The sequence below is a fragment of the Myotis yumanensis genome, unplaced genomic scaffold, assembly GCF_028538775.1.
Source record: "Myotis yumanensis isolate MYYU_CA2020_CCGP unplaced genomic scaffold, mMyoYum1.0.hap1 SCAF_1, whole genome shotgun sequence".
In the NCBI taxonomy this organism is placed as follows: Eukaryota; Metazoa; Chordata; class Mammalia; order Chiroptera; family Vespertilionidae; genus Myotis; species Myotis yumanensis.
In genome coordinates this window covers 224800026-224813619 of record NW_027223752.1, presented here as the reverse complement: position 1 = coordinate 224813619, position 13594 = coordinate 224800026, and the positions used below count along the sequence as shown (strand labels likewise).

The 13594-nt window shown below is 38.8% G+C and overlaps 1 protein-coding gene across 5 annotated transcripts in view; it reads left to right on the top strand.

Moving 5' to 3' along the window:
• RBPJ (recombination signal binding protein for immunoglobulin kappa J region) overlaps window positions 1-13336 on the top strand; it is a 102583-nt gene extending 89247 nt beyond the window's left edge. For 4 of the 5 annotated variants that reach the window (XM_070398396.1, XM_070398382.1, XM_070398390.1 and 1 more), the window contains 6 exons: window positions 1997-2134; window positions 2289-2401; window positions 6692-6832; window positions 8451-8606; window positions 8973-9076; window positions 9220-13336. In XM_070398396.1, the coding sequence (XP_070254497.1) occupies window positions 1997-2134; window positions 2289-2401; window positions 6692-6832; window positions 8451-8606; window positions 8973-9076; window positions 9220-9535 (968 nt within the window). In that variant the 3' untranslated portion in view covers window positions 9536-13336. The remainder of the gene's footprint in view (window positions 1-1996; window positions 2135-2288; window positions 2402-6691; window positions 6833-8450; window positions 8607-8972; window positions 9077-9219) is intronic. The other variant, XM_070398414.1, reaches the window with a different exon arrangement.
• Window positions 13337-13594: the final 258 nt, after the last annotated feature.

Below are 13594 nucleotides of genomic sequence, written 5' to 3'. Positions count from 1 at the left end.
CTGCCTGACACTAGTTAAAGGTGGTAAAGACAGATTTTATTCAATACTGTTGCAATAGGGAAAAGAGACTTCAGTGTACAATTGAGCTCAAATCCTAATACAACAAGGACAAATGGGGATTTATAGGCAAGGAGCAGAGTGAGGGGCGGGGAGGGTCAGTGGATGGAACATTACTAGGAACAGACATCGGAGGTAGAGGGATTTTTGACAAACCAGTCTAACAGAATGCTTGCTAAGGGCAGGCCCAGGATATCAGATGTAAAGCTTGGGGGCTGAGGAGGAACTTGATCAGATAACTAGAGTGAGAGGATGGCTTAGCAAGATTCTTGCAATAACTGGGCCAATGGCAGGGCCCCTGGAAGGGACTCTGGGGAGCCTGTCTAAAGTTTGGTCAAGGAGAGAGTTTTGTCAGTTTAGAAGCTTGATCAGATTTAAGTTAGTTGTCCTTTGGTTCTTTTTTGTTGCTGGAGGGCAAGGGTCACTTCCTAGTGGTGAAGTGTTTTTGCATCAGGAGGCATATAAGGATATGTATTCAGGCTATTTCTAATTCAAATAACAGGATTTTATTTAACTTCTTCAACTTGGAATTTCTATTAACGAAGTTTCTTGGTGACAGAGAACATTTTACTTTCAGAATATTTTCTTGCTTGCATAGATGTGGCTATTTTTTGTTTTGTTTTGTTTTTTAAATTCATGCACTGCTGTATACTTTAGGGTATTTAGAAGAAATCAGAATCTCTAATAATCACAATATCTAGAGGCAATATCTAGTCATCCACTTGGTAACCCTCCATCTAAACCCTCCCTATGAGTATTTTCCACAGGATTGGATATGAGCACATGGAGACACATGTGCAGTCACATGAATATATACATTTACCTGTTGTAACCACACATACCAAGTATTTTATAGTCTGCTTTTCCATTCAGCGATATTCCAAGAAGATGAATTTTTTGTCCCTTTTCTTTTTTTCTTTTAATCCTTATTGTTGAAAGTGTTATAAGGGTCCTCCTCCCCCCCCCCGCCCCCCCCATTTACCTCTTCCAGCCTACTCCCATCCTTCCCCCACCCCAGGTCTTCACCACCCCATTGTCTGTGTCCACAGGTTATGCATATATGTATACAAGTTCATTGGTTAATCTCTTCCCACCCACCCTCCCTTGCCTTCCCTCTGAAGTTCAACAGTCTGTTTATGCTTCAGTGACTCTGGGTCTATTTTTGAACATCATTGTATTTGGTTTGTTATGAATAGTTTCTTATCAGTGCATTTAGATACATGTTATTTAAATGGTAATAGATATTATAATTTATTTCATCAATTTTTTGGACATTTATTATTTTAATAATTTTCCTTTATTGAATAGCACTTCACTAGACATATATTATATAGTTCTCATTTAAAGATGATTTTTATGGGCATATTTTATATCTTCAGCTTGACACTATTAATGATAATTACCTTGACTTTTTTGGGGGGGGAGTATTAACCTATATTCTTTGGAGGGTTAAAAATTTGTTAAAAGAATCTGTTAAATTATAATACTAATTTAATATAATGTAAATATCCTATGTAATAAAAAGCTAATATGCAAATTGTCCCCTCGACCGGGAGTTCAACTGGGAGTTCAACCAGGGGGTGGGCTGGCTGGCCAACCGCCCTGCGGCTCCCTCTAGTTAAATCAGTGGTTCTCAACCTTCTGGCCCTTTAAATACAGTTCCTCATGTTGTGACCCAACCATAAAATTATTTTCGTTGCTACTTCATAACTGTAATGGTGCTATTGTTATGAATCGTAATGTAAATATCTGATATGCAGGATGGTCTTAGGCCACCCTTGTGAAAGGGTCGTTCGACTGCCAAAGGGGTCACGACCCACAGGTTGAGAACCGCTGAGTTAAATTATAATAAAGAACAACCATAACTTGCCACGTACCGATCCCTTCTTTCTCCCTCTCACCTCCAGTCACCTAAACCGGAGCTATTTTTTCTCTGCAGTATGCATTGCCTCAGGAACCAAGGTGGCTCTGTTTAATCGACTTCGATCCCAGACCGTTAGTACCAGATACTTGCATGTAGAAGGAGGTAATTTCCATGCCAGTTCTCAGCAGTGGGGAGCATTTTACATTCATCTCTGTGAGTATTAAAATGTGCATTTGATGTTTCTGGTGTGAAGCTTTTAAATTCTTTTTGATAACAAGACGTGGGGGTATATTAAGTTTTGTTATCTTCCTAAGCAGATGAATGAGCTCTAAAAGATAACAGTTTGATCTCTGTTTCACTCCACCAGTGGATGATGATGAGTCTGAAGGAGAAGAGTTCACAGTTCGGGATGGCTACATCCATTATGGACAAACAGTCAAACTTGTGTGTTCCGTTACTGGCATGGCACTCCCGAGATTGGTATGGCTCCACTTTTGCTTTTGTAATATGTATAGTAAAAATTAAGAAAACAAAAACACCACAACATTCAAGCTCATGCTTTTTAATTTAAAAAGAGATATCAATAAGCATTTATAATTGACATTTTTACCCCACTTTATGTTTAAAATGTTTTAAGGCAATTAGCCAGTTTTTATGAATGCATTCTTAATGACTTCCTGCTGAACTATTTCTAGTAAGTTTTGGTGGCATTTTTTCCTTTTTGGTTGTGTATCTGAACATGTTCAATAGAGGGCACTATAAAATTACATTGTGATTTCTTAATGCAGATACACTGTATTCATTTTTTGTGGTACCTGCTCCATCCCAAATAGGACCAAGTTTTCAGAAACATAGAAGTTCTTATTTCTTTAGAAATATATATAAGTTAATTTTTACCAGTTTACTCTTCCACAAGAAGAAAAATTTATTAAAAAGGAAATGAAATTGGGAGAGAGGCATATAGTGTAGGGATTTTTGTTCACTAGGGAGATCATAAAATAGTAAAAAACTGCTTTTCTTAGCAAAATGAAAGCAAAGGCTCTGAGTATACCCTCCCACGTGCTCACCCTCTTTTTCTGAAATAGAAAGCAATATAGCTGCAGTAAAGATGAAGGAGACTTTGAAGTAAGTTGGATTCAAAGTCAGGTTGGGGATTGGGATGAATGGAAGAACATTTACTATATATATTTATCTCTGGTGAAATATTTCACTGGCTTATATTTTCTGGTATTATTTCAGCAGTGACTGAGTCTATAATTAAGTAAATACAACAATTCTTTGTCTATTGTTTATTTTTCTATGTCATGGTTTTACAAGGTGATTTTTATTTGCCCTTAAAATTTCATATGCTAAGATAATGTAGTAATATTAATGTATAAAACCTTAACTGAGACATTATAATAAAAAAAGAGTAAAGGTAGGGAGAGAAGGGTGTAAAAAAATGAGAAGATGCAAATGAAAAAACACAAACCAAGTCAAGTTCTTTTCTCGAGTTCTTTTCATTATGTATCACTCTGTTTCAAGGATATTGTTTATTTGCTTTGGCATTAAATGCCAACTGATGCATTTCCTTAGACAAATAATAGTGGACATCCTTGGTTTCTTTATTGGTGAGAGCTAGCTCATTAAACTATGTGTCCAAAGAAATATTGTGGAGAATAAAATTGAACCATGCATGGCCCATGTCATGAATGAGTTTATAACTAGTTAGTAGAGAAACTGGATACACGAACGAACAACAGTACTGTAGATGAATCATGACTCTTACCTGGTGGGAGACGCATGAGTGAGTGCTTATAGACTTTTACAGGAAGTTTTAGACTAACATCATTGAAAAAAATCAGTTATTTCTCTAAAATCCTTGTTAAATTTAAATATGGCCGTAAGATTTTAGCATTGAATTGAAACATTTTGCTTATGTTTCATTAATCTTACAGACTTAGAAGCTTTAATTACTAAAAATGTACTATTTAAACTAAAAAATTAGTGGTGGTATAAGTAGAATGACAAATATTTTAATAGACTGCAGAGCTAAAAATGTGTAAGTATGAAGAACTTAAAGATTGGGACTTTTTTGCAATTGTGGTTTAAAGGAGAAAAATCTGTGAACACAATCAAGTGGTAAAAATCAACAGTGCTATATAATATTAATAGCACTGTTCTAAGCATTTCACATATGTTGATTTATTCAATCCTTACAAAACTTCTATGAGAATGTTCATTGTGGAGCAAAGCATTACAGTCCTACATGCAGACATGGATTATACAAATAGTCCTGAAACTTCATGTGCCAGGTGAACAAGACAGACTTTCTGTCCTCATGGAGCTTACGTTTTAATTTGGAGATAGAAGAAAATCAGCTAAAGAAATACTTAAAAGATTAATATAAGTGGTATGATGAGTTAAAAGGTGAATATAAATGTTATAAAGGCAGATTTTAAAAGGATAAAGGGATAGGAATTGGGAAAGTGTTTTAGAGTAATCAAAGAAGTTATTTTGAAGTGGGGATATTTGAACAGAGACCAGAATGAAGTTGGAGAAACACAAACAAGTAAGGCACATTTCAGGCAGACAGAATCTGTGCAAAAAGAACTTAAGACGGGAATGTGTGGGGACCAGCAAGGAAGCCACTGCAGCTAGAGCGGGAGGAGGGATGGAGGGGCCCTTGACAAGAAAGGAGGCTCTGAGGTTGGCCACGGCAACATCTTGTAAAGTTCCTCTCTATCTAGCTTAAGGGCTTTGTATTCTCCATGTATGATAGCAGGCCACTGGAGGGTTTTAAACAGGGAATAGCAGCTGATCTATGCACAGGCGGATGATGCTGGCTGCTCTAGGGAGGGGAGAACATAGGGGGGTAACTGTAAGCAGAGATGCCAGTGGTTGGACCTTTGTCATAATTCAGACAAGAGTGGACGGTGGTATCTTACACTAGGATTGTAATGCTAAGGTGATGAGTGGTGACTGATTTATTTGAAAGTACACCAAACAGGATTTGTTAACAGGTTGGATGATTGGGTGTGAGAAAACAAGGAGTCAAGGGTGACTTCAAGGTTTTGCATTGAGTAAACGGTGCTGCCATTTATTGAGCTGGGGTTGGAGATTTAGGAGAAAATCAAAAATTCTGTTTTTGATTAAGATTGAGATAGCCTATTAGACATCTTAAGTGAAACTGTTGAGTAGGTATTAAATATACAAGGTGAGTGCTGGAGCGAGGGTAGGGCTGGAGATGTAAACCTAGGAGTTGCCAGCCTCTAAGTAGTCCAGGAAGTATAGGTATGGAGAGGGGAGGGAAGAGGTCTGAGGACTCTGCTCTGGGGCACTGTGAGGCCAATTAGAGCAGCATCTCTGCAAGGAGAATGTCTGTCAGACGCTTCCGAGAAAGCTGATCAGATGAAGAGAGAGGCTGCGCACAGGACTGATTCACCTGGAAGTCCTTGGTGGCCCTGATAAGAGCAGTTGTAATGGAGACTTGGAGACAATAGGCTGGAAAGATTTCAGGAGGCGGGATGGTGAGGAAGAATAGTTTTCTTTTCTGTAAAGAGAAGTGAAATGGGATGGTGAGAGGGGAGGAACGAAGACATGTAGTCAAGGAAGTTTTCTTTTGATTTCACATGAAAATAGCTCTAAGTGTTTGTATACTACTATTGGGAGTGACTTTCATAATCATCAAACACTTAGTGATTGCCTTCCCTGTGACCAGTGGCTCTAAGGGTTGATAGGATTATTTTTCAGCTATCCATATGTGTTTTGTGGAATATTTGGATTATAATCTTGTGGCGCGTAATGGAAAGAGTTCAGACTGGGCAAGCAGCCAGCCCTGGAATCATATTCTGGTCCTTCAGCTACTATGCAGGTGATTTTGAGGAACTTACCTAACCTTCTGAGTCCATTTCTAATCTGCAAAATGATACCTATTACAAGTATTTAAGTGTGTGTGTGTGTGTGTGTGTATGTGTGTATATATATATATACATATATACACACACACACTTAAAATAGGTATCATTTATATATATATTGGATAATGGACTGCACTGACTACTACACCAATGTAGCCTTTAAAGATAGTTTTTTCCTTTCATGTTGGATTATGTCATTTATTTTTACTTTTTAAAAATTTGTCACTGTATTTTATTGGAAAGGTCATCTGAACTTGCTACTCAAAATATAGACCAGTGGTTCTCAACCCTGGCCGCACATTAGAATCACCTGGGAATCTTTTTAAAATCCTGATTTCTGGGCCTCATCCTCCGGAAATTCTGTTTCTTTGTTACTAATGTTGTGGCCCCACCCCATAACAAAGAAACAGAATTTCTGGAGGATGAGGCCCAGAAATCAGGATTTTAAAAAGATTCCCAGGCAATTCTAATGTGCAGTCAAGGTTAAGAACCACTGATATAGACCAACAGGATTAGCATCAGCTGGGAGTTTGTTAAAAATGCAGAATCTGTGGCCCCCACACAAGATTTGTGGGCTCAGAATAAGGACCCTCGGTGACTTGTGTGCACATTGAAGTGTAAAAGCCCTGATCTAGAAAGCAAGGTGCCTGCCCTGGCTTTATGTGCTCCTGGAAGAGGTGACAGGTCACACCTTCTAACATGCTTGCGATCTAAAGGCATTTTCTATACCTGGCCTGTTGTTTATAAATGTTTGTGCATGACAAGTAAGGGTTGTATTATTATATAGCTTATTTCTGTAGGTATCGAAAGTATACCTACTGAAAACTCTCCATGTGTGACAGCCTTTTCTTGTTCAATTGTTGACACACAGATAATCAGAAAAGTTGACAAGCAGACTGCATTACTGGACGCAGATGACCCTGTGTCACAGCTCCACAAATGTGCATTTTACCTTAAGGATACAGAAAGAATGTACTTGTGCCTTTCTCAAGAAAGAATAATCCAGTTTCAGGTAGGTTTCTAAATTACTGGTGAAACCTAAAATGTGTGTTAGGTAATAGCATACAGAAACAGGAAGCTCTTGTTTAATGTTCATTGTATCCAAATACATGAAGCTGTGTTCATATATTTTCTCAAGTCCAAGGGTTCTCAACCCACACAGTCTTCCGACATGGTGGTCACCCTGCCTCAGGGAAGAACTCAAAACTCATGAACATGTTCTCCGAGAAACACTTAACATCTAGCTCTGGGGGACAGAAGGCCTCTTGGATAACCCAAAAGTAGATTTCAGGTGTTCAGTGAATACCCTGAAGTTGTGTGCACACATTGTATATGGAGAGGGAGGGTTCATCATTTCTCATCAGATTTATTTTGGGGTCTTCCATGATAGTAATGATGACATGTTTCAAAAGCTATTTTTTAACTACATTTATTCAGAAGGCTTTCCTGAGGACATTTATGACATGGGCATCTTACTTACTAGGAGAGTTATGCTTTCATGGGAAACTAGTTTGTAAATATCTGGAGACCTGTTCCAGAGGTGTGGCCACACACAGCCGTTTCCTCAGCCCAGCACTGATGGACTGGTCCAGGTGTTTTAAGGTAGAGGTGGGGGTTATTGATTCACATCTTGGTTGCTTCTTAAGAAAGTACACGAGTTTCTAGCTGTTTTCTAAGCAGAAGTGTATTCTAATCTCCCTTTCTCAGGAATCCCTAAAGAGGTTTTTTTGTTATGTTTTTTTAATCCTCACCTGGGGGTATGTTTTAATTGATTTCCAGAGAGAGAGGTATGGAGAGAGAGAGAACATTGATTGGTTGCCTCCCATTCTCGCCCCCACTAGAGATTGAACCCACATCCTTTTGGTGAATGGGATGGCACTCTAACCAACTGAGCCAGCCAACCAAGTCAGGATCCCTAAAGAGTTTTAAACAGCTATTTGCATCATAGATACTGACCTTTTATTTAAAAAATTATACAGGTACTGGTGTACTCGGAAATGCTTATTCTGAAGGGTATTACCAGTTATTTAATATGTCACTGAAATATTTCATATTATAATAAAAACTATGTGTCAGGTTTTTATGTTAATACTAGAGACCTAGTGCATGAAATTTTGCACTCGGGCGTGGGGGGAGGTCCCTCAGCCTGGCCTGCACCCTCTTGCAGTCCAGGAGCCCTCGGGGATGTCCGACTAATGGCTTAGGCCTGCTCCTGGGCCTAAGCTGTCAGTCGGACATCCTTAGTGCTGCCACAGAGGCAGGAGAGGCTCCCACCACTGCCGCTGCGCTCGCCAGCTATGAGCCCAGTTCAGGGCTTCTGGCTGAGCGGTGCTCCCTCTGTGGGATTGCACTGACCACCAGGGGGCAACTCCTGCATTGAGCATCTGCTCCCTGGTGGTCAGTGCATATCATAGCAACTGGTCAGTCCAACATTCGGTCGATTTGCATATTAGTCTTTTATTATATAGGATTCTATTTGTGTTTATTTAGGGTTTGGCAAAGCACCATGCTTGTGAAGTTTATAAATTTTTACTAAATTCTTTCCATGCTAACTCTAGTCTAAAAATGTTACTTATTAAAGTTGTCTTATGCTGCAATGCATATAAAAATGTCTATACTTTCTTCATAAGGCCACTCCATGCCCAAAAGAACCAAATAAAGAGATGATAAATGATGGAGCTTCCTGGACAATCATTAGTACGGATAAGGCAGAGTATACCTTTTACGAGGGAATGGGCCCTGTCCTCGCCCCTGTCACACCTGTGCCTGTCGTAGAGAGTCTTCAGGTGAGACCACCTACTCACAAGTTGACTTTTCCCTTCTTGTAACTTCTCTCAGCTCTGACTTAGCATAATTTTATTTCACAATAATTTTGAGTTTTCTCCAAATATTGTGATTTGGATATTTTGTTATATGTTACTGGTAATAGAAAAACAAAAATAAGAGCCTAATTATATGCAAAAAAATTTAAAACCAACTTGGATGTTACCTTGATTTTTAAGCTTACTTTGTCTTTATAAGCATGTGATTTAAAAGAAGCACTTTAATCACCCATTTTTCGCAAATGATAATTGAATGAAAAACTAATCTGTGCACTTTAATGAGGAGTGAAAAGTGTTCTCAATGCTGTTCTGATTTTCTGTGAATTGCAGCTGAATGGTGGCGGGGACGTCGCAATGCTTGAACTCACAGGACAGAATTTCACTCCAAATTTACGAGTGTGGTTTGGGGATGTAGAAGCAGAAACGATGTACAGGTACTTGATAAAACTTTTTACATCATCCAGAGTTGGAGGGGGTGGGTATCTGAGACTCTTTCCTGATACTGATAGTTATGTATTAAACAACCCAATTTTAAGCCTCAGTTCTAAAACTTGCCTTGCATTTGTTTCCTCCTCAGGTGTGGAGAGAGTATGCTCTGTGTTGTCCCAGACATTTCTGCATTCCGAGAAGGTTGGAGATGGGTCCGGCAGCCAGTCCAGGTTCCAGTAACTTTGGTCCGAAATGATGGAATCATTTATTCCACCAGCCTTACCTTTACCTACACACCAGAACCAGGGCCTCGGCCACACTGCAGTGCAGCGGGAGCAATCCTTCGAGCCAATTCAAGCCAAGTGCCCCCTAATGAGTCAAACACAAACAGCGAGGGAAGTTACACAAACGTCAGCACAAATTCAACCAGCGTCACATCGTCTACAGCAACAGTGGTGTCCTAACTACCGTCTTGTTGCTAGGACTTAAACTGACTCCAGTGCGGCAAAATGTTGACAAAGAGAGAGAGAGAAAAGTGAACAATCTTTTGTGGTTTCTTGGGAAAACTTTTCATACCAGGTGACACTGTTCAAAAACCCCATGACCCGCAAGTGCTGATTGGAAGCGCAGAAGTCACAGTAAAACAAAAAACATCATCAACATGTAAAAACTATTGGGAACTCCGGTTTTTTTCAGCTGTTATTTTTGGTTGGTTTTTGGTTGGTTTTGTTTAAATGGGCAAGAAATAGAGATGTGGCTGGAATAAAAGTGAAACTAGAAGACACAAATCTAACATAGTTTTTATGGACCAAGGACCTTGTATAAGCTTTAGTAAAGGTACATGTTCACCATACCTTTTTATAGCACCGCATAGAGCACACCTGTTACCAGCAGGTGTCCTTCTCCCTGCCCCTCGGGGCTTCTGCTCGTCAGTCCGCTCAGGTTCCAAGCCTGACCACGCTTGCCGAGTCTCACTGTCATACTCCAGGTTTTTTCGGTCTACGGCTGGAACTGTTCTTTCTTTGTTTTTTTAAAGCTGAAGTCTTATGACTTTTTATGAGTTGAAATTGTTTTGATTTCAGCAAGTCAAATCTTGTAAAGGCCTGCATTTTTTTTTAAAGATTATATGAAGTCTGTGCAAAAGCTTTAAGAAATGCCTCTGCCTTGCCTGCAATACATGCAACGTACATGAACTAGTCTCTATTCTCAGACATTTGGCAATTATTTCCATGTTTTCTTTTTAAAAAAATGTATTTATAGTGGTGATCCAAGTGGTTCTAACATTTACATGGGATTAAGTGTGGCCATTTAGTCATGAATGAGTTAATGGCACAGGACATGTTGGTGTTTGAAGAGTTCTCCCCCTTCCCCCATGCAAACATGTGTCTCCATGTTTCAGGATTTGTTCAGGTTTCCCCCACCTGATCTTGTACATAACTTGTATTATGTGTAAGTTAAACATTTTATTTTGAACTTGTAATGTTCCCAGTGATTTCATTCAGTAGGGTGTTTTCTGCCTTTTTGACATATGACAACAACAAAAAATCATAGAAATATTTGCTACCAGGTGGTAGATGGTGCCCTTATTGCATAATGAGAAAAATCTCAGCAGAAGCATGTTTTTATTGACCTTTTATTTTTTTGGTAGCCTAGTCCAAGATGTCATTGTAACCTTAAAACAAGATGCTCTTATTAGATGGTGAACTAAAGTAGCTGGAAGACAAGTACTTTAGAAACAGATAGTCGTGAGATTATAAAAATGCAAATGTAACTTATCTTTCCAATTCTCTCTCTGCTTTTTTTTTTAAATCTTTTCTTTCCCAGTACTGAGCATCTCCACAGATGTCTCCTACTCAGAAAACATTTCTTTGCTCTTCAGTTAAGATTTGAGTGTGTCCAGGGTGATGTTGGCCTTACATGCCAAGTTCCCCCGTTCCTTTACATTGCTTCCGTTTCTGCACTTGGGTTGTGCCTTTGTTCAGTCCTTAGAAATAGCAGCAGACTCGGTGGGCTACATTTAGTACAGGAACCACGTGTGTAATGTCCTAGGACACAGTCTAGTAATACAATCATCCTTGTTAGAGTAAAAACTACCTCTAGATTGTGGTAAGCTTTTTACTGTCCCATAAAACAGGAGCCAAAGCACCTTCTGAACGAAAACTGTACATTCGTTATTTCCATACAGAACATAGTCTTTCTGGTGTCCTGGGCTATTTTCGACATCATTGTTAGTAGCATTTTTCTTTTTCAACTTTGCTATTTTCACTCATTTTGCTCAGATTGTGTCATTGTAAATAGGTTTCCTAACATCCTTAAATCACTTTTTCCTCAGTTTCAAGGGAGAAGTCATTTATTTGTAAAACACATTAGTGGCAAAATCAGAGTTACTGATTTTCTCTTTCTGCAAGCCTTTGTAATTAATTACCCATTAGACTACACGTAGCCTTCTCTCCAAACTGCTCCAGTCACTAGCTTCTCTCTTTGTGAGCCAGTCCTGCCTCATTCCTTAAATCTGTCAGTGATTAAGGGCAGAATTCAGTGTGGCCTTATCTTCCTTTGTTTTGACTGTTTACTGGCTTTTTCTTGCCTTTTTCCGAGTAGTATTTATTCTTCTCTCTGTTGTCATGCCAGCAGCCTTTGCACAGTGCTTTTGTTCAGAGTGCAAATGTTTTCAGTTCTGCTTTATTAGTAATGGCTCACACGTTTTCTCCACTTCCCAGGTGTGGCGTTTAGTTGTAAAATTACATTAAATTAATTGATAACAGATGAGACACTTTTGAAGCGTCCTTACCCAGCTTTGCAGCTCAAAATAATCCTTCAAGTTTATGACTTTATTAAAAGTGAACTTTTGCTTGTCGATTATTTAAATATATCTTATTTTGGCTCTTTGTTTCTTTTAATAAGACAATTGAAACATTAGGCTGTAAACTCTTTTCCTGCTTTGTTTTTTTGATAAGTCCAAGAATGTACTTATTATATAGGCATTTCCCCTGCTATTTTCTGGTCATTCTGCGAACCACAAACTGAAGAGTGAAATGGTTTGTCTGTTGTAGTTACTGTTAGAGGAGTTCTTTTGTCAGCTGCTTAAAAAAAATCTGTTTTGTGGATTTGTAAATCATTTGTATAATTTATAGGAGCCTTGTCCTCTTTATAGTAAAAGGTACCCCCCTCCCCCCCATTGGTGGCATTATTAGAGATGCCGGTCATTTTCTGTCATGAAGACCCTCTTAGAATGGTAACTGCTTCAGTGAAAAGATAGTACATTTGAGTTGTTTTTTTTTAAATTCTGCTTTAGAAGTGTATCTTTTGCTCTCATGGTTCTATGCAGTTTCTAAAAAATGTGCATAGAAGCTGAGTCTGTGATCCAATATGTTTTTATTAGTTCCATTGAATGGATCACACAGATTGGGAAGGCAAGCGAAAGGCTTTAAAAGTAGAATGCCCTTCGTATTTTGAATGACTTCAGAGTTGAACACTAGAGTAATATTTAACCTGCTGCTGACTTTTCTTAAACTGTGGCAACTGAAGGCATCTTCATATATATATATATATATTAGTGACCTGTTTGTCACTCTTGCTGCACAGACTTATTTGTGATCATAACTGGTTAGTTTTTGTTTATTTTTCTAATGAAACTGGTACCGTCTGTGCCCTCACAGAATATTCCCCATGCAGTTTTTGAAAACTAACTAGTCATGTTTAACCAGATAATCCATGGGGGGAGGGGGGTTCCTTTTTGAAACAAAATGCTTTTCAATTATTAACCAAGTTACTTACTTTTGATTTCGAAAGCAGCTGTTTCTGATGAGTACTGAACAAATGTGTGTAATTTTCTGTGCCAGACTTTGACTTTGTTTCAAGCACTGTAATGTGGGTTGGATGGTTAGAAACAATAATATATTAGGGTTTCTATTTAACCCTTTCAGGACTGAACTGTGTCCCCTTTTATTAATTTTCCCTGTGTTGTGATAAATGTTTGCCAGCATTCAGTACTGTGTTGGTCCAAATGTAGGTTTATATGCTCATTTTTAGCTTATTTCTTGTACCTTGCAGCATGCTCTACACATTCAGTCCTTAAGGGGTTTATTTTACAAACTGTGCGCCTGTAAGGTTTGTTAGCAATAAGATCGAAAATTGAGCAAGTTTATACCATAATTTTGTAGAAAAAAGAATCTGCTCAGTTCCATATTTCATCCATGAGAAACCTGCAATATGGGCAGTTTCAAGGAATTAATAAAAAGGAAATGTAAACCATTGTAAAAGTCTTCTGTTGAATGGGCCTGATGCATGCTTTATCGTCTTGGTGTCAGAATACTTCATAACGATGACATTAAATTCCATGTTACCGTTTGCACATGGACACCCTTACCTTGCTGTCTGCATCGCCCGAGTGGTAGCTGCGCTGATTCCTTCTTCAGTGTTGTTCACTGGGTGCTGCTGCACTGAGAGGGAGGAGTTCTTTTTCCTCCCTTTTGAATGGGGAAATGGGATTGTCCCTCAAGGGGCCTCTCTCCCAATTCAGT